The following is a 26415-nucleotide window of genomic DNA, read 5'->3' on the forward strand; positions in this document are numbered from 1 at the left end:
ATTGGCTTGATTCTCCTTTCCCTTCAGTGGCCTCTGCAACTTGTCGTGTGGGGCTCCACACAGCAGATTTCCATCTGCGATGCTTCCCCAGAATACGACACGATCCATCTGTGAACAAGGCATATTTCTTTTCATTCTCTGGTAGTTCATTGTATGGTGAGGCTTCTTTAGCACGCAATACCTCTTGTGCAGGTGATATTCTGAACTTTTTGCCTTCAGGCCAGTCCATGATCACCTCTAGGATTCCTGGACGGCTGAGGTTCCCCATGTGAGCTCATTGTGTCCTCAACACAATCCACGTAGTCCAAGTGGCATCAGAAGCATGATGGGTGGAGGGAACCTTTCCTTTAAACATCCAGTTCAGCACTGGCAGTCGAGGTGCCAGAAGGAGCACCTTCTAAGACAGGGATCTCTTGGAAAGAGTCCAGCGGAGGGTCACAAAGATGGTGAAGGGCCTGGAGCATCTCTCCTATGAAGAAAGGCTGAGTGAACTGGGTCTGTTCAGCCTTGAGAAAAGAAGACTGAGAGGGGACCTGATCCAGGTCTATAAATATCTAAGGTGTGGGGGGCAGAATGGCAAGGCCGGACTCTTTTCAGTGGTGAGTGGAGACAGGACAAGGGGAAATGGCTGGAAACTGCAGCATAGGAAGTTCTGCACCAATGTGCGCAAGAACTTCTTTACAGTGAGGTGATGGAGCACTGGAACAGGCTGCCCAGGGAGGTTGTGGAGTCTCCTTCTCTGGAGATGTTCAAGACCTGCCTGGATGCCTACCTGTGCGACCTGGTGTAGGGAACCTGCTTTGGCAGGGGGGTTGGACTCGATGATCTCTGGAGGTCCCTTCCAACCCCTACAATTCTGTGATTATGTGATTCTCTGAGCTCCGTTTCCGTACCAATTACTTCAGAAGCAGCCCGAACCCCCCTCATACACGGCTAAGATCTCCTTTTCACTTGGACTGTATCCCGCTTCCAACCCCCTGTAGGCTCTTTGCCACAAACTCCATGTGGGACCTTTCTCTCAGTCCTTACCAGTGAGGCTGTCATGGTCATACAACATTTCCACCACGCCTATTTCCCTCAAATACTGGATACCCTTTTCAACTGTATCCCATTTTTTCATCGCAATCTTCAAGCCATTTTTGAAGGGATACTTTTCCTTCACGGCTGTTAACACTCGTTCCCAGAGGGAGGCAGCCTCATCCGAACATGGACTAATTCCTCTATCAATAGCTGGATCTCTGGCAATGGCGCCTAGTTGGCGAGCTTCATTACCATCCAGAGACAAGCTGTGGGCCCCACTGTCCCAACAGCGAACCAACCAGGAAACAAGAGTTTCATTCGGGCGCCGTGTAAACTCCTTTCTTGAACCTTGGATTTCAGTCATCTTTAGAGGCCGGCGAGTAGTAATAGAGACTTCCTCTTCATCACTCTCTTCTGCACGTCTCTTGTTTTTCCTTTTGCCTTTTGCAATGGTGGTGGTTCTGAGGAGGGCCCCTCGCCTGGATCTTCCTCCACCTCCTCCTCCTCCTCTTCTTCTCTTTTTCATTCAATAAGCAAAGACACTCGTTTCCATTTCTTGCCCTCCACAGGAGCAACTGATGTTGTTACTGGTGTCTCCTGTGATTGATTAGATTTGACTTGGGGATTTTCCCCTTTGGCTTGAACCTCAGCTCGGAAACTCTCTCTCTTCAGAATGGTATTAAATAGGGCACGGTAAGCACAAGCCAAACCCCAAATAAGTTGTACCTCCTTAGATTTATGTAAGCCATATAGTCCCTTACTCAAATACTGGCTTAGTTTCCCGGGATCCTACAGGTGTTCAAGAGTAAAATCCCATGACACTGCGGGTCCCCATGCTTCTAAGACCTTTCCTAAACCTCTCCATATTCCCTGCCAATCATCATTCTCTAGTTTTGGAGGAGACTCCTTCCCCTTATCACAAATGCATTGTAATACAATCAGGGAAATTAATGACATGCACACCAACATGAGTATTAATTTGAGATTCGAAAAACGTTTGACAAACCGAGAAGAGAGCCTGGAGACTGGCCTGAACATCATGTTGTTTGTAACATTAGCTATTCCATTTGGGATGTAGCTGTTTGTGAAATCAGCCATTCCTGCTGGGATGTAAATGTCAAAATTCAAATGATACCACATTGCATATAGGTAAAATATAGGTGTCTCCATCAGTGCCCTTAGGTAGTTATATATGAATGCAATTCCACAACAAGTAGTTATGAGATTGATTATTGGCCATTAAGTTGTGAGTAACACCATTGCTTTTAATCCTTTACCCAGCACCCCCACGATAACGAGTGGGTTCATTGCTGGTGCCTGGTAAAACGGGATTAATGAATTGAAGCTAGCAAGAGGAGGGAAAAAAAAAGGCACTACTCAGACTAAGTAGTGCTCAAAGTTTACAAATATCCCAGAACACTGGCAGTACGCCTTGTCTTTCAAGGTAAGGTTTTCCAGCACAGAAACCTGAACTACTGATAATGCTCCCTAACAGAGCTCTCTAAGAGCAGAGAGAAAAAGAGATTCGTTGTAAAAGCTAAAAAGCAGCTATTTCCCAGGCAACACTCCAAAATCTGTCACGGAGTTGATTAGATCAATCTATGTCCGTGACAGGAGGCAACAGGCCTCTGCCCTTCCCCCTTCCCCCCCAGTCCCACAAAGATGGGAAGGAAGGAAGGGAGGAAAAGAACAGTGGCAACAATCTATGGAGGAAAACTTATTTTACTATGATACCGGAATACAAGATAACACAATATATACAATTTAATTGAAATTGAGATTAATAAATCAGACAAGATGAGAGAGAGAGAGAGTTCCCGGGACCGAGTCAAACCTGAAAAGCTTGGAACGGCTAGGAAAGCACCCTCCAGCACCCACTGCAAGGCAGCAAGAGAGCGCCCCCCCCACCCAGAAGGGCCAGATCCTGTGACTTCTGTAATGTATAGGGATAGGTACCTGGAATTGGGGCAGTGACACTTTAATGCCCAGTCCATTACATGATGTTTTGATGTGGAATACTGAAAACCAAAAAAAAAAACCAAAAAACCATGAAAAGGGAGGTTATGATGAGGAGGGGTTTGGTCTCTTCTCCCAGGCAGCAAACAGGACCCGAGGAAATGGCTGCAAGTTGTCCCAGAGGAGTTTTAGAGTAGACATAAGGCAAAACGTTTTCACTCAAACAATAGTCAGGCACTGCAATGGCTGCCCAGGGAGGTGGTGGAGTCAGCATCCCTAGCAGTGTTCAAGAGAAGTCTGGATGAGGAACTACAAGATATGGTTTGTGCTTGTGGTAGCAATGGTAATGGGTGGACGGTTGGACTAGATGATCTTGCAGGTCGTTTCCAACCTGGTAATTCTATGATTCTATGAGGGGGAAGGAGGGTGATATATGTTGTGATTCTATGCCAAAGTAGAATCAAGGAGAACATTGGCCCAGCAACTGAACATTGAGCAATCTTTTAAGTTAACTTTGAGAGATGAGACAATTGTAGACTAGAAGATTGGAGCTGTTGGAAACCATTTTCATTTTAACTGATGGATTAATCCATATTTTGATAGGCTGTACAATGTGATCCTAACGTTATTTATTTTAATCATTTAACAAAGTACCTAGTACTATTCTGCTTTGTTTTTTCACTATTTGAAATGTCAGCAGTTGCAATAACTCTTAATTCATCCATTAATTATTAAAATAATGTTACTACTCATGATGATGAGATACTTTTTAATTATACAAGTAGCAAGGACCTGGGCAACCTAATAAGCCCTATGGTAAACAGTTTCGAATTACTGAAGTAACTGTGATATAGTATTAAGACTAAATTTGTTAATCTTTATTTCTGTGTATCAAATAAATTTTTTCTAAATTCACACTTAAATAAAATACATCAAGAAAGGTATAAGTAGGATTGTTGCTGGTCAGACTGAAAAGAGTTATGATCCCTTCTTTCCTGTTCCTTAGATTCCTCTTAGTGGTCAACCTAATGTTATGCTTTACTTTTTACGTTAGATAACTTGACCCCCAACTTCACATTATATAGTGTGTTTTCAGTCTCAGAATTCATTTATCCGATATTCAACAATAGTAGAATTTAATACATTAAATGATCAAAAATAAGAAATACAGCTATCACTTTGTGATGAAGGAAGTTAAGAGAAAACTAACCAGAGCTTTGTTAAAAGCGTATTGAAAATATATGACCTCTAGAAGCAAGATCTAACTTCACATGAAGAGTACAGAGCTGCAGTTTGCATCTGCATGGAGAAAAGCCAGTCTTGGCTTGAGTTGATACCTGATTACTATTGTGTCAGACAACAAAAAAGGTTTTTCCAAGTATGTCAACAGCAAGAGGATGGTTGCTGAATAAGTAAGGATGAGGAAAAGGTAGAGACATTACTGCCTTTTTTGCCTCAGTTTTTAATATTAATGATGGATCTTGGGCTGCCTGGTCCTCTGAGTTGGAGGACCATGATTGAGGAAGCAGTGACTTAAAATCTGTGGTCATCAAAATTGTAAGGGATCAGTTTTATCAACTGAACATTCATAGGTCTGTGGGGTCTGATAGGATTCACCCCAGAGCACTGAAGGAGTTAACATGTTATAGCTGGATCCCTCTCAACAATTTACTCATGGTCCAGGGAATTTGGGGAGGTCCCTGACTAGAAACTAGCTCTTGACTCTGTCAGATTCTACACTTGGGATGGAGCAATGCTGTTCAGACTGGGAGACAACTGACTAGAGAGCAGCTCAGCAGAAAGGGATCTGAGGGTTCTGGTTGACAGTAGGCTCAACGTGAGTCATCAGTGTTCCCTGGCAACACAGCTGGTCAAAAGAGGTGATTCTCCCTTTATATTTAGCATTGGTGCAGCCTCACCTTGAATATTGTGTGCAGTTCTAGGCTCCACAATATAAAAAGGATGTTAAGACCCTCAAAAGCATCCAGAGGAGGGCAATAAAGTTGGTAAAAGGGCTGGAAGGCATCTCTTGTAAAGAGAGGCTGAGGCCATTTCATTTGTCTAGTTTGGAGAAAAGGAGGCTGAGAGGTGATCCCATTGCTCTCTATGCCTTCCTGAGGAGAAGTGGAGAGGGAGGTGCTGCTCTCTTCTCCCTGGGAACCAAAGACAGGACACAAGGGAAAGGCAGAAAGCTCTCTCCTCCAGGAGAGGTTCAGACAGGAGATTAGAAAAACTTTATTGTGAGGATGGTCAAACACTGGAACAGGCATCCTAGAGAGGTGGTTGAAGCCCTATGCCTGTCAGTGTTTGGACAATGCCCTCATTAATAGAATTTAACTTTTGGTTAGCCCTGAAGTGGTCATGCAGTTTGATTATATGATCTTTGTAAGATCTCTTGGAACTCTAATATTTTATTCTGTATGTCTGAAGATATCTGGTTTTTAGGCTGCTAGAGTAGTAAGGAAATATACAATGGCCATCTGAGTTGTGTGGGGGAGGAGAGAGTTAAAGAACTAAACTCTTAAGCACTCCATCAAGATATAATATTCTAGTCTATATGATACTCTGTTTCCAAAAGGAATTTTCAAATACAATTCAGTTTCTTATTCAGCTTATTTAACAAAACTCAAAGAAATTAGGCAATTGTTTCTTATGTTGAGGAATGACTCCTGGTATTTTTAACCATGGAAAGAAACATTGACAGTCAAGGTACTTCCAATTTGATTAAGAGGGAAAAAAATTGCCCTTGTAACAAAATGTTTGCAGTAGATGTTCAAAATGCGAAATTCAATAAATGTTATTTTATGCAATGCTGTAAAGTCTAATTTTTAATGCAGAAAATGGCATGTGCATATTACATATAAGTAAAATTTGAAATAATTTTATTTGAATTTAATAATACTAAAAGAGAAATTCAAGTCACTTTACAAACATGAAAAATAAAAATTTGTGGGAAGATACATTGATTTATTGAGCATGCACTAGTCAGAAAAATAAAAGTTTCTATTGTTTAATTTAAATGTTTTCATTATCCTTTTATAGTATCACATATCTTTCCTTTATACACTTTATCTGATTTTAATAAGCCAAAGATCTCATCATATGTGCCTTAATGATTACATGCACAAACATAAATAACAGCATATATAGAAGGACTGCTCCAAAATAATGCCTCCTATTTTATTATCTTGGCCCACAACATTAGAAGCAGACGTTGGTGGTATGGCAGTAGAGGTTGAACCTTCCCACCAATATTCTGTTATATTTTGTTGCCGTGTGACAGATGGCAGCAGAGAGACAATCTGACATGGAAGAGCGTATGAAGCAAAAGCTGTATTGATGAATTCCTCCATGCAGAACAAACTGCAGTTGTTGACATTCATTGATTCTTGCCGAATGTTTATGGAGACCAAACAGTGGATGATGAGTTTCAGCAGTGGTGACAGCAACGTGACCATGTTCTGGATGGCCATGCAGACTTTTGTGAGCGTAGCATGCAGGCTTTTGTTCATAGCTGGTGAAAATGCATAGCTAATGGTGGTGACTATGTTGAAAAATAGCTTTTTGTCACTGAAAATTCGCTCTATCACAGTGTAATGCTCTTTGTATCTGTTGTAATTCAGATGGTAATAAATAGGAGGCATTACTTTCAGAGCAACCTGTACGTATATAAGTGAGAAAATGCATTCAGTATAGATTTGTTCCACTCTTAATTATATATTTCTTTATTTTCAGGTTTATATTTTATGTATGAATGATTCATCCATATTGACAATAACATTCCCCTTCTTTATTACAGTGTAATTTTCAGTAACTGCAAAAATAAGGCAGAACAACTCAAAGATGCATTGAATTTTAGCTTTCAACTGTCACTATTTCTCTCCTGATCTTTCAAAATTCAATTTCAGTCTGATTCTGGTAATTAGAATGCAAGCTTTCCTGGAGGAGTGCTGGTAACTGAATAGCTATTTTACCAGTGATTTTTATTATCTGTGTTTGAAAAAAGCTTTTCTATTTCCCCACTCCTGCTCATTTTGAAGTATCTCCCATTTCCCTTCCCTAGTTTACTCTAGGACTTTGGAAATTATTGCCAATAAAGTAGCTATTTTCAGCCTGGTTGAAGAGTGCATGTGCATGTGTTACTCAAATGTGGAAAAGGTAATCTACATGACTGGCATTTTCAACAACTGATTGAAAATGTTCTGTAGAGTTTAAAATTAATAAATACAATTCTGTGAGTTTTCTTTATTTCATTATATTAGGAAATTGTCATTGATGCAAACAAGATTATGATGTTTTATACTTGATTTTTATTATAAATTTGTGATGAAACACCAACTGTATGGAAAAGCAAATTATCATGCAGAGGAAAAACTAACCAGTTTAACTTATAGATCTTATTTTTCTTATTTGAACAGTATTGCTGAGATCATTGAACATTATAAGAAAGAACAGATTGTTGAAGGTTATTACCTTAAAGATCCTGTTCCAATGCAGGTAAAATTTCATCTCTGAGCATTTGTTGTTGAAGACATTGACTTAATCATCAGAAACTATTTATAGTATAAGAAATTAATTACAGCAGAGGTATTGATGACAGTTAAACAGCATTGTCACCTCCTGAATTTTTGAGCTTATTTCATTTTATCCTTGCATGTATTCACTCATCTAAGGTTGGTTTATAGTCAACAGAAAATAATGGTAACCTTTGTCTGTGCTCTGAGGTCTAAGTGCTCTGCCTTGTGACCCTAGCTGTGGTCTCTGATTGAGCCATACTGTGAGTGTTGGGGACAGGGACAATTGGCTGCCCTCCATTCTTCTGTGTCTTGCATCTTTCTTCCCTCAGAGAAACTTCTATTTGAAGAAGAGCAGGGATTACAGGGCATGTTCTGGAACACTTGTTGCATCTATTACATTAATACAAGGACATTTCTTGTATTCTGCCTATGCTGACTAAACTGAGCATACATATCTTCATAACATTCCTGTAGTTGCCCTACTAACACAAATTCTAGTGCGAGTTCATGTTTCCTGAACGAGATGGACTAGAACAGCTCAGAATGCCGTGTCATTAATAATGCCTTTTTTTGTGGGAATTCTTATCAGACATATCCTAAAATATTATCTCTGATATTGTAGCCATGTTATATTGTTTTATACTGATAAATATCAAGAAGTACAACTTTTATGTTGTATTACTATACATATGCCTTATTATGTATTGCTGACTGTCTTGTCATCAATGCTTCCCAGTTGGCTACTGTTAACTCATGCTCTGTAATGTGATTGAGACAAATGTGAGGAAATGGTGGTGTAAGTACATTTGGTTGTATTCTCTAAAGAATACTGTCATCTGTTTTTGGAGAGAAAAAAAATTCAGAAGTCTTACATGCTATTCAGTTCAATCTAATAGACTTCCTGTGTCTAACTTGAAATTTTATTTAAAACATTTGTCGTTAAATCTGTTGTTCTGTGCATAGTTATATTATGGAGGTTATATTGAGTTCATAAAAGTTTACATATTGTTTTTATTTTGATTCATGTAATTCCTATTACTGAAGTGCTTTTTCATCTTGCATTTATCTTGTTCAAAACTATAATTCTTAGAGATGGAGGGAGGTGGAGGAGAAAAGTATTTAGTATGAAGCTAGAGCATATATCACTTCATCTCAGTATTGTTCTCACTGCTTGACAGTCTTACTTCTCATGTCTTCTTATGGGTAAAGATCTTTTGCTGATCAGATGATTTGGTAAGGTCAAACTTGACTTTGCTTTTGATTATTCTAACTGTCCTATGTTTCTGCTTTCTCCTGTTGTTTTCTGTTAAAATGCTATACATTTAGGACATGAATGTAAATAAGATTAGTGAGGGACTGCAAAACATCTTGAATAAATCATTCAGTTTTAATCTGCACCAGTCTTGTTGCTTCAGAATTTATCCTTAATTACTCATTCCCAAAAGTTTTGATAGAAGACAGCTAGAAGCTAGATAACCTATAAAGACTTATGTAAATTTTATAGAAATCACTGTGGAAGATGCTGATTTCTATTTAATATTAAATACATACATATGTTACTTTGTAAACATTTATTTGTATTTAAACCTTATTTTTCTTATAATTCTGATCTAATCATTCCACAATAAATAGTCATGTTACATTTCCAGCAAAGATATTGTATTAAATTATATTGGTTTGTTAAAACATGACAGAACAATAATAAAGAATTAGTAGCGTTCAATAAGATTTTTGTTTGCAGCTTCATTTTTCTTAAATGATTCATGTGCTTTAAAAAATAAACTGTTGATTTCTTCCTTATTTACCAGCATCAAGAACAAGTGCTTAATAATACAGTGGATGGAAAAGAAATCTACAACACAATTCGTCAGAAAACAAAGGATGCTTTTTATAAAAACATTGTCAAAAAAGGTTATCTTCTAAAAAAAAGTGAGTTTGTTTCTATAAAATGTTTTCCTAAAAATAATATGCAGATCTCAATGCATGTTTTGTGTAGCACTGGTACTAGTGAAGGCAAAATTGAAGGGAGCATAAGGTTATAGAATGTCTTTAAAGGTTTTTTTTCCTTAAATTCATTAATAGAAAGGCATCATACATAAATTGACATGCAGTATAAGGATGTCAATTGACAGTTCTTGTTGAAAAAATAAAGAAAGCAGAACAAAAACTTTACCCTTTTATCAAAGGTAATATTCATACTCACTAAATGAAGTGCACTTTTATAAAATTTATTCATACTAAATACGTGAATTGTTTAAATATAAGCTGATAGCATGAGTTAGAGAGCTGTATTAATGTATATCATTGCACTCATTGGAGACCAGAGCTGGTTTAATTTTTGTTACTCCAAGTCAGATAATATGTTTAAATTAAAATGTGTATTCTGGTGTACAATACTAAACTAAAACAATAAGTTTCAGATACTGATTTGGATAGCAAACAAAAGTGAGAAAGAAGGCCAGTATTTAAATGTAGTCAAATATAAAAGATGCATTCAAAGGAAATAAAAACTTGATCCTCTTAATAAAGGAAGGAAAGCACCTCTTCTCTTGAGAGTGCAGTTTCTGTGAGAAGATATAGAGTGATGTGGTAGAGTTGAGAATCAGCTGAGAATAAACTTTAAAAAAATTAGTGGAAAGGGATACTGAGATACTTTAAATGTGCAAGCAGGAGTACTGAGTTGGTGTGCAGAGACATACCTACCCGCATACAGGACAGACATTGAATAAAAACACTCCTCCCTCTAGTGGAGTATAATAACCAGATGTTAAAGTTGGTTTTCCAAAACAGTAAGTACAAGTGCTTGTTTATGGAAGACTGTGGGGGTTCTATAATGATCAAGTTGAAAATTAATGATGAATGTTTTTCTAAAAGATACTCTGAAGATACTCTGGGTTATTTTTTTTGTTTGTTTTTCTCAGAAACGTGGAACTGGCCAAATCCTTAGATATAGGTGTGTTTGGGGCATGGTTCTGATCCAAGTTTGTGTATATTATATTCCCATTTCTATTATTTATCATATGGTTTGACAATATTGTGATACAATCAGTTATGCTGATCAGTTGGTAAGAGTTTAAGAATAATTTTCTTATGTCAAGAGAAATCTATTTCTTAATTTAAAATAGCTGTAATAAATTGGATCACTTACAGCATCACATGTTATTTACAAACTGTATAGACAATCTTCTCATTGATATGAATAGAGTAGTCTCGGTAGCTTATGTACACTTGATTAATCCTGTTGAGTTCAGTGAAAATATTTAGAGAATGATTTATAAATATACCCGAATATGTGAAGAGGGTTTGGTTTTTAGCTAGATGTTGCAAAAAAATTGAATGTGTTTACTGATACTATTGCTTAATCATGATTAACTATACATTGTTCTGTTTGTATTTTGGCAAAAACCTTTCTGCCCTCATTTTTCTTTGTTTACAAAATGTACACTTTCTTTTAAATTATATTGTAACTTCCTGTTCCCTTTTCTACAGGCAAAGGAAAGAGATGGAAGAACTTGTATTTTATATTGGAGGGAAATGATTCTCAGCTTATTTATTTTGAAAGTGAAAAACGAGCCACAAAACCTAAAGGATTAATAGATCTTAGTGTGTGTTCAGTCTATGGAGTACATGACAGTTTATTTGGCAGGTAGGACAATGACTTTTAATTATTGTACATGCAGCAGGGCAGTTAACTGCTAGTTTCAGATGTACGATACACAGAAAATATGTCACTAATGAACAAGTTGACCTGCTAATGTATTTTTGGTTGGTTGTGTTTTTGTTGTTGCTTTTTATTTCTTTTTTTTTAAGCTTTTGCTCACTGTGAAAAGCAAGCATGTAACTCTTGGTTCATATTGTTTTATTCCATAGTTGGCATAGATTGCAAGAGCATATGTAGACAGATTTAACTGATTAATGGTAACTTGTTAAGCCATGGCAACTTGATTGCTAGCAACAGTTCATAAATTCTAGTAAGAAATTATAGAATTTAGTCTTAAGATTTTCCTGTGTGTAATATGATGCAATAATGATTTGGGTTCTTGCATTGTCATTTCTCAACACTGTGTATTAATTGATCCACATTTCATATCACAGGCCTTAAAAAAGTTTGAGGCAACTCTATTGAAGGTTTTTATCCTACTGAACAAAAAATTGATAAGATCAAGGATTTTGTCAATTCCAAAAAATCTTTTGTTGATAGATATTATAGAACTAAATTGGGGGGTTTGAAACTATGCTATGTTCAGTGTTCCTTACAGTGAAACAGCATAAATGTATTAGTTCAGTGTGAACTTGGTTTCGGCAGAGATCAAGAAATGGAGGTGTTTGTCAATACTACAAGATTAATAAATCTTATGGTTTTTTTTTTTAAAGGCCAAACTGTTTTCAGATAGTAGTTCAGCACTTCAGTGAAGATCATTACATCTTCTACTTTGCAGGAGAAACTCCAGAACAAACACAGGTAAGAGCTTTTGATGATAAATATATATTTTTAAGTATTATTTTCTTGTAATGTTCAGTAATATTACCCTTCTGTAACAGAAAGCAAACATACCACAGACTGTGGGCAAGTCTACATTAACAAATATTACCATACAATAGTAGCAGATCAGTAAGGGAAATAGTCATTACTGAGAATCCAGCACAAGTTTGCACAAGTTCTAGTCTAGTCTCGTGGACTGTAATCTCATTAGTTTCCATTAGTAGTTCAGTCCAAATAAAATTTTCTTCTCCGAAACTCTTCTATGTTATGAATCCATGGTAAGTCCTTCAAGAGCACTTCTTGATATGAACAAAAATGCTGATGCAGGTATGTCCAGCAATCAAAATCTATTGAGCATTTTACAGTTATTTCTTCTGACCATTAATTGACGGTTGTTTATAGTCTTGGGCCCTGATCTTGTATGCAAAGTTAGGTACTTCTATTTGTTCTTATTTTGAAAAAAAACTTTATTTTGTGGAAACTTCTGAATGCTAAAACTTATCTGACAAAGTGGTTTACCTGAGAATAGCTCCCATATAGAATGTACCTGTATTTTAAAAATGTGGAAGGTAATTGATACAGTTCTGGGCTGGTTTGGCCCAGTTCCATGACTAAATGGGATGGGGGAGACCCATAGACCCATGCCCTGAGATTAAGGGGAAGGGGGAAAGGTAGTGAGATGGGCCTAAATCAGACCCAGTCTGATCCACTCCTCTGACTATTATCCTTTATTGATAGTTGTGCAGCAGGCAAACTATGACCTAGTTGCCATAATGGAAACGTGGTGGGATTGCTCCCACGACTGGAGCACTGCAATGGATGGCTACAAACTCTTCAGGAAGGATAGGCAAGGAAGGTGGGGTGGCGGTGTGGCTCTCTACGTTAGGGAATGCTTTTATGCTACTGAGATTGTGACTGGGGACGATAACGTTGAATCCCTATGGGTAAAAATCAGAGGAAGGGCTGCCAAGACAGGCACCCTGGTGGGCATCTGTTACAGACCTCCAAACCAGGATGAAGAGACAGACAAGGTATTCTATAAGCAGCTGGCACAAGCTGCACAGTCGCCAGCCCTTGTCCTCATGGGGGACTTTAACTTCCCTGACATATGCTGGGAGTACAGCACAGCACAGAAGAAGCAGTCTAGGAGGTTTCTGGAATGCATAGAGGACAACTTCCTGATACAGCTGGTTAGAGAGCCCAGGAGAGGAACTGCCCCACTAGACCTGCTGTTCACAAACAGGGAAGGTCTGGTGGGAGATGTGGAGGTTGGAGGCTGTCTTGGACAGAGTGACCATGAAATGATAGATTTCTCGATTCATGGTGGAGCCTGGAGGGGGAATAGTAAAATTGCTACCTTGGACTTCAGGAGGGCAGACTTTGAATTGTTCAAGGGACTAATAGGGGGAGTCCTCTGGCATTCAGTCTTAGCGAGTAAAGGGGTCCAAGAGAGCTGGTTGCTCTTCAAGAAGGAAGTCTTAAGGGTGCAGGAGCAGGCAGTCCCCCTTAGCTGCAAAATGAGCCGGTGGGGAAGAAGACCGGCATGGATGAATAGGGAGCTATTCTTGAGGCTCCGGGAGAAAAAGAGAATCTACCGCCTGTGGAAAGAGGGACAGGCCACTAAGAATGAATACAAGGAAGTCGTTAGGATGTGTAGAGGTGAAATCAGAAAGGCAAAAGGCAAAAGCCCAGCTTGAATTTAACCTAGCCGCTGGGGTGAAAAGGAATAAGAAACTCTTTTATAAATACATTAACAGTAAGAGAAGGACAAAGGAGAATATCCACTCTTTGCTGGATGAGGCTGGGAATGTGACCACTGAGGATAAGGAAAAGGCAGAGGTTCTGAATGCCTTCTTTACGTCTGTCTTTAAAAGTCACACCAGTTATCCTCAGGATACTCCTCTCTCTGACCTGGTAATCTCGGCTGGGGAGCACACTAACCCCCCTGTGATTCTGGAAGAAACAGTCAGAGACCTACTGCTCCAACTGGACTGCCACAAGTCGATGGGGCCAGATGAGATCCACCCAAGAGTGCTGAGGGAACTGGTGGAGGTGATAGCCGAGCCGCTTTCCATCATCTGTCAACGCTCCTTGTTGACCGGTGAGGTCCCAGATGACTGGAGGTGACTCCCATTTACAAGAAAGGTCGTAAGGAGGAACCGGGGAACTACAGGCCTGTTAGCCTGACCTCGGTGCCAGGGAAGGTTATGGAGCAGATTGTCTTAAGGGAGATCATGCGGCATGTGCGGGATGACCGGGGGATCAGGCCTAGCCAGTATGGGTTCATGAAGGGCAGGTCCTGTTTGACCAACCTGATCTCCTTCAATGATCTAGTGACCCATCTGGTGGATGAGGGAAAGGCTATTGATGTGGTCTACCTAGACTTCAGCAAAGCCTTTGACACTGTCTCCCACAGTATTCTCCTGCAGAAGCTGGCAGCCCAAGGCTTGGATGGGTACACTCTTGGCTGGGTAAGGAGCTGGCTGGAGGGCCGGGCACAGAGAGTGGTGGTGAACGGAGTTAAATCCAGCTGGCGACAGGTTGTGAGTGGTGTTCCCCAGGGGTCGGTGCTGGGGCCTGTCCTCTTCAATATCTTTATTGATGACCTGGATAAGGGCATCAAGTGCACCCTCAGTAAATTCGCAGATGACACCAAATTGGCTGGAAATGTGGATCTGCCTGGGGGTAGCGAGGCCATACAGAGGGATCTGGACAGGCTGGAGAGCTGGGCTGAAGCCAATGGAATGAGTTTCAACAAGGCCAAGTACTGGGTCCTGCACTTCGGCTACAACAACCCCAGGCAACGCTAGAAGCTTGGGGTGGTGTGGCCAGAGGACTGCGTAGAGGAAATGGACCTGGGGGTATTGATTGATGCTTAGCTGAACATGAGCCAACAGTGAGCCCAGGTGGCCAAGAAGGCCAATGGCATCCTGGCTTGCATCAGGAACAGTGTTGCCAGCAGGAACAGGGCAGTGATTGTCCCCCTATACTCAGCTCTGGTGAAGCCACACCTTGAGTATTGTGTTCAGTTTTGGGCCCCTCACTGCAAGAAAGACATTGAGGCCCTGGAACGTGTTCAAAGGAGGGCAACAAAGCTGGTGAGGAGAGGCTGAAGGAGCTGGGAATGTTCAGCCTGGAGAAGAGGAGGCTCAGGGGAGACCTCATTGCTCTCTATAACTTCCTGAAGGCAGGTTGTAGTGAGCTGGGAGTCAGCCTCTTCTCTCGTGTCATTAGTGATAGGATCGGAGGGAATGGTTTCAAGCTACAGCAGGGGAGATTCAGGCTGGACATTAGGAAGTATTACTTTTCAGAAAGGGTGGTCAGGCACTGGAATGGACTGCCCAGGGAGGTGGTGGAGTCACTGACCCTGGGGGTGTTCAAGGAAAGGCTGGATGTTGTGTTGAGGGACATGGTTTAGTGGGAGCTATTGGGAATAGGTGAACGGCTGGACTGGATGAGCTTTGAGGTCTTTTCCAGCCTTGGTGATTCTATGATAGTCCAGGCTGGCAGTGATGAGGTCACTGACAGAAGCCTAAGGATTACCAAAAATGATTTCGGGGAACTGGAGCAATTAGTTGATAGAGCAGGCATACAGGTAGTATTTTCCTCTATTTCTTCAGTGGCAGGGAAGGACAGTGAGAGGAACAGGAAAACCCTTCTTATAAAGACATGGCTGAGAGACTGGTGCAAATGCAAGAATTCTAGGTTCTTTGATAATGGGGCAGTTGTCAACGGTTTACAGGCAGGTTCGGCCCAGTTCCGTGACTAGCAGGATGGGGGGGACCAACAGACCTGCACCCCGGGAAAAGGATAGAGAGAGGGACCTAAAAATAAAACAGCAACAACGATATGAAGAGAAACAAGTTTACTAAATAAGATATTGAAATGCAAGATAACACACTATAATACAGTATAATATAATCAGAATTGCTAATAAATCAATGAGAGTATCTGAAAACTGAAGGCCTTACTCTAATGCTGTGATGAGATGGCACCCACAACAGAAATGAGCCAGGCGATTGAAAAAAGAGCCATCAGGTGACCTATGAAGGACTTTTATCTTTTCCCCAAGTGGAAATAACAGAACATGGAACAGTCCTCTGGAGATTGTAGTAGTAGTTCTCCTCTGGGACAGGTACCCAGACCTGGAGCATTAACCCTTTAACTCTCAGCGTACTACATGATGTTAAGGTGTGGAATACTGATAACCAAACATCATAAAACCACGACAGGTGGTTTACACATATCAGGCCTGAGGTCTGTTGATGGGTCTCACCTGTCTCAAAGGGGAAAATGGATCCCTGCCCAGGAGCTGGCAGATGAGGTGTTCTATGAGCAGCTGGCAGAAGTTGCGCAATCGCCAGTCCTTGTCCTCATCCTCATGGGAGACTTCAACTTCCTTGATGTATGCTGGGAATACAACACAGCGCAGAAGAAACAGTCTAGGTTTCTAGAGTGTATGGAAGTTAACTTCCTTCTGCAGCTGGTGAGATAGCCAACCAGGGGAGGCACCCCGCTAGACCTGCCGTTCACAAACAGAGAAAGTCTGGTGGGTGATGTGGAGGTTGTGGGCTGTCTTCAACAGAGTGAACATGACAATACTTGATGGAGCCAGGAGAGGGCATAGCAAAACTACTACCTTGGACTTCTGGAGGGCGGACTTTGAATTGTTCAAGAGACTAGTAGGGAGGGTCCCTTGGGATTCAGTCTTGGAGCGTAAAGGGGTCCAGGAAGGCTGGTCACTCTTCAAGAAGGAAGTCTTAAAGGCGCAGGAGCTAACTATCCCCTTCAGCCACAAAATGAGCAGGTGGGGAAGAAGACCAGCATGGATGAACAGGGAGCTTTTCTGAGGCTCCAGGAGAAAAAGAGAATCTACCTCCCGTGGAAGAAGGGACGGGAAAGTCGGGGAGAGTACAAAGAAGTTGTTACGATGCGCAGGGAGAAAAGTAGAAAGGCAAAAGCCCAGCTTGAACTCAACTTGGCCACTGGGGTAAAAGGGAACAAGAAGCTCAGTTACAAATATATTAACAGTAAGAGGAAGACTAAGGAGAATCTCCATCCTTTCCTGTATGCAGCTGGGAACGTGACCACTGAGGATAAGGAAAAGGCTGAGGTTCTCAATGCTTTCTTTACGTCTGTCTTTAAAAGTCAGACCATTTATCCTCAGGGTACTCTATTCTCTGACCTGGAAGTCTCAGACAGGGAGCAGACTAAACCCCCCACAATTCAGGAGGAAACAGACAGAGACCTACTATTCCACGTGGACTGCCACAAGTCCATGGGCCAGATGAGATCCATGTGAGAGTGCTGAGGGAACTGGTGGAGGCAATAGCTAAGCCGCTTTCCATCATCTATCGGTGTTCATGGTCATCTGGAGACGTCCCAGAAGACTGGAGACTTACCAGTGTGACTCCTATCTACAAGAAGGGTTGTAAGGAGGATCCGGGGAACTACAGGCCTGCCAACCTGACCTTGATGTTAGGGAAGGTTATGGAGCAAATCATTTTGAGGGAGATCACACAGCATGTGTGGGACAACTAGGGAATCAGGCCTAGCCTACAAGGGTTTGCGAAGGGCAGGTCCTGCTTGACCAACCTGATCTCCTTCTATGACCTTGTGACCCACCTGGTGGATGAGGGAAAGGCTGTTCACAAGAATCACAAGGTTGGAAACGACCTATAAGATCATCCAGTCCAACCGTCTCCTCATCACCATTGCCACCACTAGTACTAAACCATATCACGCAGCACGTCATCCAGATGCGTCTTGAACACTGCCAGGGACAGTGACTCCACCACCTCCCTGGGCAGGCCATTCCAGTGCCTGACTACTCTCTGAGAGAAGAAGTTCTTCCTTATGTCCAACCTGAACCTCCTCTGGTATAACTCGCAGCCATTGCCCCGTGTCCTGCTCATTGCCTGGGAGAAGAGGCCAGATCCCTCTTCACCACAACCTCCCTTCAGGAGGTTGTACAGTGCAATGAGGTCTCCCCTGAGCCTCCTCTTCTCCAGACTAAACAATCCCAGCTCCCTCAGCCGCTCCTCATAAGGTTTGTGCTCCAGACCCCTCACCAGTTTTGTTGCCCTTCTCTGAACACGCTCCAGGATCTCAACATCTTTCCAGTAGTGAGGGGCCCAAAACTGAACACAATACTCGAGGTGCAGCCTCACCAGTGGTGAGTACAGGAGGATGATCACCTCCCTGCTCCTGCTGGCCACACTATTTCTGATGCAAGCCAGGATGCCGTTGGCCCTCTTGGCCACCTGAGCACACTGTCAGCTCATGTTCAGCCGAGCATCAACCAACACCCCCAGGTCCTTCTCTTCTTCACACTCATCCAGCCACTCATCCCCAAGCCTATAACGCTGCATGGGGTTGTTATGGCCAAAATGGAGGACCCGACACTTGGCCTTGTTGAACCTCATCCCATTCACCTCAGCCCAGCGGTTCAGCCTTTCTAAATCCCTCTGAAGGGCCTCCCTACCTTCAGGCAGATCAACACCACCTCCCAGCTTGGTATCATCTGCAAACTTGCTGAGGGTGCACTCAATCCCCTCGTCCAGGTCATCAATAAAGATATTAAACAAGATCGGCCCCAGTACTGACCCCTGGGGGACACCGCTTGAAACGGGTCACCAGCTGGACTTCACTCCATTCACCACGACCCGCTGGGCATGGCCCTGTAGCCAGTTCCTTACCCAAAGAAGTGTATATCTGTTCAGACCACGGGCAGCCAGTTTCCCCAGAAGAAGCCTGTGAGGGACCGTGTCAAAGGCTTTGCTGAAGTCTAGGAAGACTACATCAACAGCCCTTCCCTCATCTATCAGACTAGTCACCCAGTCGTAGAAAAAGATGAGGTTGGTCAAGCACGACCTGCCTTTCACAAACCCGTGCTGGCTGGGTCTGATCCCCTGGACACTGCGTACATGCTGTGCAATCTCGTCCAAGATGATTTGCTCCATAACCTTCCCTGGTACTGAGGTAAGGCTGACAGGCCTATAGCTCCCCGGATCCTCCCTGCGGCCCTACTTGAAGATGGGAGTCACATCAGCAAGCCTCCAATCCTCTGGGACCTCTCCAGTTAACCAGGAGAGTTGATAGATGGCCGAGAGGAGCTCGGCAATCACCCCCGCCAGCTCCCTCAGCACCCGAGGGTGCAGCCCATCCGGTCCCATGGACTTGTGACAGTCCAGACGGAGGAGGAGCTCTCTGACTGTCTCCACTGGAATTGCTGGGGGCATATTCTGTGCTGTGTCCCAGACTTCCAGATCAGAGCATAAAAAGCCCAGAGGATAACTGATCTGACTATTAAAGGCAGATGTAAAGAAGGCATTGAGGATCTCAGCCCTCTCCTTGTCCTCAGTGACCACGTTCCCTGCTGCATCAAGTATAGGATGAGAATTATCTTTGATTCTTCTTTTCCCATTGATATATTTATAAAAGGATTTTTTGTTGTCTTTTACTGCAGAGGCCAACCTGAGCTCAAGTTGGGCTTTCGCCCTCCTAACTCTTCTTCCCTGCATACCTTAGCTACTTCTTTGTAATCTTCCCTAGTAGCCTGTCCCTTCTTCCAGAGGATGTAGACTCTCTTTTTCTCCTTGAGTCTCAACAGTAATTCCCGGCTCATCCACACCGGACGCCTTCCCCTGCGGCTTGCCTTACGGCACTCAGGGACAGCCTGTTCTTGTGCCTTCAAGATTTTGGTCTTGAGGAGAGTCCAGGCTTCCTGGGCCCCTTTACCCTTGAGAAGCAACTCCCAAGGGACCCGCGCTACAAGCTCCCTGAACAGATCAAAGTCTGCCCTCTGGAAGTTCGAGAAGGTAGTTCTGCTGACCACTCTTTTGACATCCCCAAGAATGGAGAATTCTACAATTCTGTGGTCACTGTGTCCAAGACAGTCCCCAACCTTCACTTCTCCCACCAGTCCTTCTCTGTTAGCGAAGACCAGATCCAGCAGAGCACTGCCCCTGGTAAGCTCTCCTACCAGTTGCATAAGGAAGCAATCTTCCACGCAGTCTAGAAACCTTCTGGACTGCTTCCTCTGCGCTCTATTATATTTCCAACATATGTCAGGGAAGTTGAAGTCTCCCATCAGAACAAGTGCTGGCGATCGCGTGACTTCTGCAAGCTGCTCATAGAATGCCTCATCCAACTCTTCGTCCTGACTAGGCGGTCTATAACAGACCCCAACTACAATGTCTCCCCTACAGGCCTTCCCCCAATCCTTACCCACAGACACTCCACTCCATCATTCCCAACCCCAAGCTCTTCTGCATCAAAACAGTCTTTAATATAAAGGGCCACACCACCACCCTTCTTTCCTCGTCTATCCCTTCTGAAGAGCTTGTAACCATCTATCTCAGCACTCCAGTCATGGGAGTGGTCCCACCATGTTTCGGAAATAGCAACAAGGTCATAATTAGCCTGACTCCAATCATTTCCAACTCTTCCTGCTTGTTGCTCATGCTGCATGCATTGGTACAGACACATTTCAGACTAGTCGTCTGCCTCATCCCCTGCTCGAGCATCTTTCCCCTAGGCTCATCTCTTGAGAGGCCTGTTTTGTCCCCTTCCCCCTTCATAGCTAGTTTAAAGCTCTTTCAATAAGCCCTGCTAGTTCCTGTGCCAGTATTCGCTGCCCCCTTTGAGATAGGTGGGTTCCACAGGCAGACAGCAGGCCAGGGGCCGAGTAAACTGCCCCATGATCAAAGAACCCAAAGTTTCTGGCTCAACACCAGCCTCCTAGCCTATTATTCATCGCTTGTGCCTTTCTATCCCGCTCAGAGTCCCTCATTGGCCCTGAAGGTATAGAGCAGAAGATCACTTGAGCTCCCGCTCCATGGACTAAACGCCCTAAATCCCTGAAATCTTTTTTCATCGTGCATAGGCTTGTCTGAGTGATTTCATCACTACCCACCTGAACTACAAGTAGCGGGAAACAGTCAGTTGACCTGACCAGCTTTGGGAGTTGCCTGGTTACATCCCTGACCCGAGCTCCAGGAAGGCAGCACACTTCCCGACGGACCGGGTCAGGTCTGCATACGGGACCCTCCGTTCCTCTGAGGAGGGAGTCACCCACCACAACCACCTTTCTGTCTTTACTATTAGAGGCAGTCTCAAGGCGTGGGGGTGACCTCCTTGCCCTGGGCTCTCTCCTAGGCTGATCCTGCAGCACCTCTCCAGTCACTTCCTCTTCAACTTCCAGCATCTGGAACCTGTTACTTAGAGGGAGTTGTGGAGGCGGGCTGGGCAGGCGAGGGTGTCTCCTGTGACACCGAGTTGGGACTCTTTTCCAGCCTTCTTCACCAGTGAGGTCTGCCTGACTATGAGAGGGCAGGGGGACCACCATCTGTCTGGGGTTTTTCTCCCGGAGCCCTTCCCTCTGGTAAGCCAGTGAGTTGCTCCACCAGTCGATCTCCTGCTCACGCTCCCTGATGGTCCTAAGCCTCTGCACCTCATCCTTGAGCTCCACCACCAGGTGGAGCAGCTCCTCTACCTGCTCACACCGCGCACAGGTGAAGTCCCTGCCAGGCTCCCTGGGCAGAAGTAGGCTCAGGCACTCCCTGCAGCCAGAGGCCTGAACAGCAACATCTCTTACCAAGGTTTCAGTCTGAGTTGCAACTGTCTTCTTGGAATGAGACCGCTGTCCAGTGCAGACCATGTTTCAGCCTGTGGTCTCAGAGGCTGTCAATGAAATCTGATCTCCTGAGCAAGAAGGTACCTCCCCTTTCCCAATGAACAGGGATGACGGTTTCTCACCTGATGTGACTCGTGGGGGGAAGCTAGCTTCCACCCTCTCAGGAGCTATTTAAAGCTTGTTATTAGGTGTGAGGGCGTGGGCAGGTGTTTAAACCATGCCGCTAATGTGCCAGCTCCACCCCGGTGACTCAGGAGCCCGCCCACAAGCTGCCAGCTCCCAGCTCAAGCCCAGGGCAGATGCTAGCCTCAAAAAAACTCCTAAAAAAGCCTCTAAAAAGCCTTAAAAAGAGCTTTTTCATTGGCCGTTTCTTATTCCGATCCCTTCTCCGCACAGACCTACCTGCTTAGAAGCAAGTCTCCGCAGCAAATAATGTTGATGTGGTTTACCTTGACTTCAGCAAAGCCTTTGACACTGCCTCCCATAGCACTCTCTTCTCTTCTGTAACTAGAAATTGGACTAGAGGAAATGGCCTCAAATTGCACCAGGGGAGATTTAGGTTGGAAGCACTACTGTAAATCAAACAGGCAATAGCAGAGCCTTTATTTAAGATACAGATGCTGTAGAACAAGATATTAAAGAAGAATTAATTTATCCATCCCAGCAATAGTTTGGAAAAAGGGGGAGCTGAGGAATGCAGCCTTCTCTGATTGTAACACTGGTGCTGAAAGCAGGAAAAGGGGGGAACCCACACACAGACACTGACTGCAAACACATATGCATAATCAATGAATATTAAGATGCTATAATTACAAAATAAGCAAGAGAATTTGGCAAAGTAGATAACGACAACGAAATGAGAATAAATAGAAAGCTTATGCCTACACTGGACTCACTTACAAAACTCCAGAAGAGACCCTTCCCCAGTCGTAGCCAGCTCTTAAATGAGTCTAGGAGAGGTGGAGCCAGGCTCCACCCCTTCCGGCAGCACAGGTGAAGGCAATTCACCTGTGCTCCTCTGGCTGACTCATTGCTTGCCTCAGGTGATCAATCAGAGGTTCAGGCCATGACTTAGCAGTTCCCATATGCATGTACCTGGAAGCACTGCTGAGATGGGGAGAGAGGAAGAGTGGATCTAGGTTCCCCCTGCTCCAGACACTTGTGTGCTCATGTACTGGTTCAGGCTGTGACCCAGGAATTCTACTGCAACTACTTTTCCAAAAGAGCGGCCAGGTGCTGGAATGGCCTGTCTAGGGAGGTGGTGATGTCATCAACTCTGGAGGTGTTCAAGTAATGTTTAGACATTCTGTTGAGGGATGAGGTTTGAGAGAACTGTTAGTGATAGGTGGATGGTTAGACGGGATAATCTTGGAGGTCTTTTCCAACCTCAGTGATTCTATGAATTCTATGTTTTGAAACAGAAAACAGCAGCAACAAGCTAAGGGAGAAAACTAATTTATTGAATATGATACTGGAATGTGAGATAATATAATAAAATAGAATTGGAACTGAAGCTAATAAATCAAATAAAATGAGAGAGAAAGCAGCCAAAACTGAAGGCCTTACTGAAGGTGAGATGACTAGGGAGCACACACAGTCAAGACAAGCTTTTCTGCAAAAAGGAGCATCTTGTGACTCACAAGGAGTTTTATCTTTTCCTTTGAATGCAAAAGGGAAATGGAATAGTGAATTCTTCTGGAATTTGTAGCTCTCTTCTGAGAACCAGGTACTTGCAACTATCAATGATCCATGGAACTGGAGCATTAACTCATTAACTTCCAATGTACTACGTGATGCTATGATGTGGAATACCAATAACAAAAATCATAAAACCATGACAGTAATTGTTGATTAACCAGTGCAGTCCACTTACTCCAAGTGGCATCAGTAGCATGATGGGTGGAGGGAACCTTACCTTTAAACATCCAGTTCAGCACTGGCAGTCGAGGTGCCAGAAGGAGCTGTGTTTCAGTGCCAATTACTTCAGAAGCAGAACTCTCATATGCGGCTAAGATCTCCATTTCAGTTGGAGTGTAGCCCTCTTCCAACCCCCTGTATGCTCTACTCCAAAATCCCAGGGATCGGCCTTGGGTCTCTCCTGAGGCTCTTTGCCACAGATTCCAAGTGGGACCTTTCTCTCTAGCAGCAGTGTAGAGGATGTTAGTTACATCCTGTCCCATCCGTACTGGCCCTAGGGCCACAGCACTGGCTATCTATTTAATCTGTTCAACAGCCTGCTGTTCAGTCACCTGATAGAGGGGGCTAACTATGAGGCTGTAGTTTGGGACGTACATCCTCCAAAAGCCCACTACATCCAGAAAAGACTGTCTCTCTTGCTAGTGGGTGGAGACATAGTGGTGATTTTGTCAATCACATCTCCTGGGATGTGACAACACCTATCTTGCCATTTTACTCCTAGGAAATGAATCTCCTGGGCAGGTACCTTCACTTTGTTTTGCTTAATAGCAAAACCACCACGCAAAAAAAATTGAATTATTTGCTCTCCTTTTGTAAAGACTTCTGCTGTATTGCCCCACACAATGATGACAGCAATGTACTGCAGGTGCTCAGGAGCACTGCCCTGTTCCAATACAGTTTGGATCAGCCCATGGCAAAAAGTCGGGCTGTTTCCACCCCTGGGGCAAACGGTTTCATGTGTACTGAACACCCCTCCAAGTAAAAGCAAACTGTGGCCTGCATTCTGTGGCTAAAGGAATGGAGAAGAATGCATTGGCAATATCAGTAGTGGCGTAGCATTTGGGTGCTTTTGACTCCAGTTCATACTGGAGTTCTAACATATCTGGCACAGCAGCACTCAGTGGGGGTGTGACTTCATTCAGGCCACGGTAGTCCACCGTCAGCCTCCATTCTCCACTGGCTTTACACACTGGCCATATGGGGCTGTTAAAAGGCGAGTGAGTTTTGCTGATCCCTCCCTGACTCAACTAGAAGTTGACAAATCAGCTTATGAATGGGGAGCAAGGAATCCCTGTTGGTGAGGTACTGACGCCTGTGCACCGTTTTTGTAGCAATCGGTACGTGTTGCTCTCTTACTCATAGCAACCCCACAACAGATGGATCTTCTGACAGGCCAGGCAAAACAGACAGCTGCTTAATGTTGTCTACGTCTACAGCAGCTATTCCAAAGGCCCATCGGTATCCATTGGGATCCTTGAAATGCACCCTTCTAAGATAATCTATACCAAGCATGCATGGAACCTCCTGTCCAGTTACTATAGGATGCTTATGCTAGTTTTTTCCAGTGAGGTTGATTTCCACCTCCAACACAGACAATTCCCAAGAGCCCCCAGTCACTCTGGAAATATAATTCAGTTCTGTCCCTTTATAACTCTAGGGCATCAGAGTGCACTGGGCACCGGTGTCCACCAGTGCCTTATATTCCTGTGTATCTGATGTGCCAGGCCATCGAATCCACACAGTCCAATACACTCTATTATCCCTTTCCTGCCCCTGGCTGAAGGCAAGGCCCCTCTATTTGTTACCTGCAGTAACGGGAGCAACTTCAGTGGTGATTGATCTGCTTTGTAATTCTCTCACTTGTGCTCGCAGTGCAGGAATGGGTGTGTCGTGCCACTTCTTCATATCCTCTCCATGGTCACGTAAGTAGTTCCACAGGGCAATGCAAGATATAAATTTACTGTGGTCCTTTGCTCGAGTAGGGGGGCATCTGTGTTTGATAGCTGAGACTTTAATCAGTTCAACCAGCTGCTTCAGCAGGTTCCTTTGATCATCCTGGTCTTCATTGGGTGTTTCTGATACTGCCACAGGTTCATCACGATTGATCACTAGGGACAATTCCTCCTGCATGCCATCCTGGCTCTTCTCCATTCTATCTGCTCTTTCTGCCATTTGGCAGATGGCTGATTTGGAAGCATGGGATGGTTGTAATATTTGTTCCTATCTTTGAAGTGCAAGAATCAGTTCAAAAATTGGGGGTCTTCTGCCTAAGTCTTCATATCTATTGGTCGTTTCAAACAATGAACTGGCTTACCTTTCCGGTGCTGTTCTCGTGAGCTTCTGCCATATTTCAGGTGTACTTGCCGCTCTCTCGGGATCATGGTCCTGTTGTGAATCGTTAAAAACAAACTCAGGATCATACAGCATTTCCACTATGGCTGTTTCTCTCAAATATTGGATGCCTTTCTCAACAGCATTCCAGCTTTTCATCTCAGGCTCCAGCTCAACTCTGAAGGGATATCTTTCCTTCACAGCTAATAACATTCATTCCCAGAGGGTGGTGACTCTGTCCAGACATCTACTAATGCTTATGTCAATAGCTGAGTCTTGGGCAATGTATCCTAGCTGGTGGGCTTCATTACTATTTAGGGACACGCTACCAGCCCCGTTGTCCCAACACCAAAACAACCAGGAGACAACAGTCTCACTCAGGTGTCGCGTAAACTCCTTTTTTATGCCTTGGATTTCAGTCATTTTCAGGAATCAACAAATAGTGCTAACAGTGATTCCCTCCTCATCACTCTCCTCTCTATGTCTCTTACTTTTCTCGGTTGCCTTTCTTGGTGGTGGTGGTTCTGAGGAGGGCCCCTTACCTGGATCTTCCTCTATTTCCTCCGCTTCTTCTTCTTTCCAATCTAAACATGTGGACACCCGTTTCCATTTCTGGCCTTCCACAGGGGTAACTGACTGATACTGGTCCCTCCTGCGATTGATCAAGATTGACTTTGAGGTTTCCCCTTTTAGTTCGGATCTTGGTTTGGAAACTCTCCCTCCAGAATAGAATCATAGAATCATAGAATCATAGAATCATAGAATCATAGAAT

General features: G+C 43.5%; 1 protein-coding gene across 1 annotated transcript in view; it reads left to right on the forward strand.

Annotated features, from left to right (window-relative positions):
- Positions 1-26388, forward strand: part of LOC122156550 (ras GTPase-activating protein 1-like) — a gene marked incomplete at its 5' end in the record, with an annotated part of 80389 nt that extends 54001 nt beyond the window's left edge. Inside the window, 6 exons of the mRNA XM_042811323.1 lie at positions 7395-7473; positions 9302-9422; positions 10983-11139; positions 11868-11955; positions 25184-25233; positions 26269-26388. Coding sequence (XP_042667257.1) covers positions 7395-7473; positions 9302-9422; positions 10983-11139; positions 11868-11955; positions 25184-25233; positions 26269-26278 — 505 coding nt within the window. The remainder of the gene's footprint in view (positions 1-7394; positions 7474-9301; positions 9423-10982; positions 11140-11867; positions 11956-25183; positions 25234-26268) is intronic.
- Between the last annotated feature and the right edge of the window lie 27 nt (positions 26389-26415).

Source organism: Centrocercus urophasianus, unplaced genomic scaffold (assembly GCF_019232065.1).
Source record: "Centrocercus urophasianus isolate 14NV4802_14NV808 unplaced genomic scaffold, USGS_Curo_1.0 seq_1279, whole genome shotgun sequence".
Classification (NCBI taxonomy): domain Eukaryota; kingdom Metazoa; phylum Chordata; class Aves; order Galliformes; family Phasianidae; genus Centrocercus; species Centrocercus urophasianus.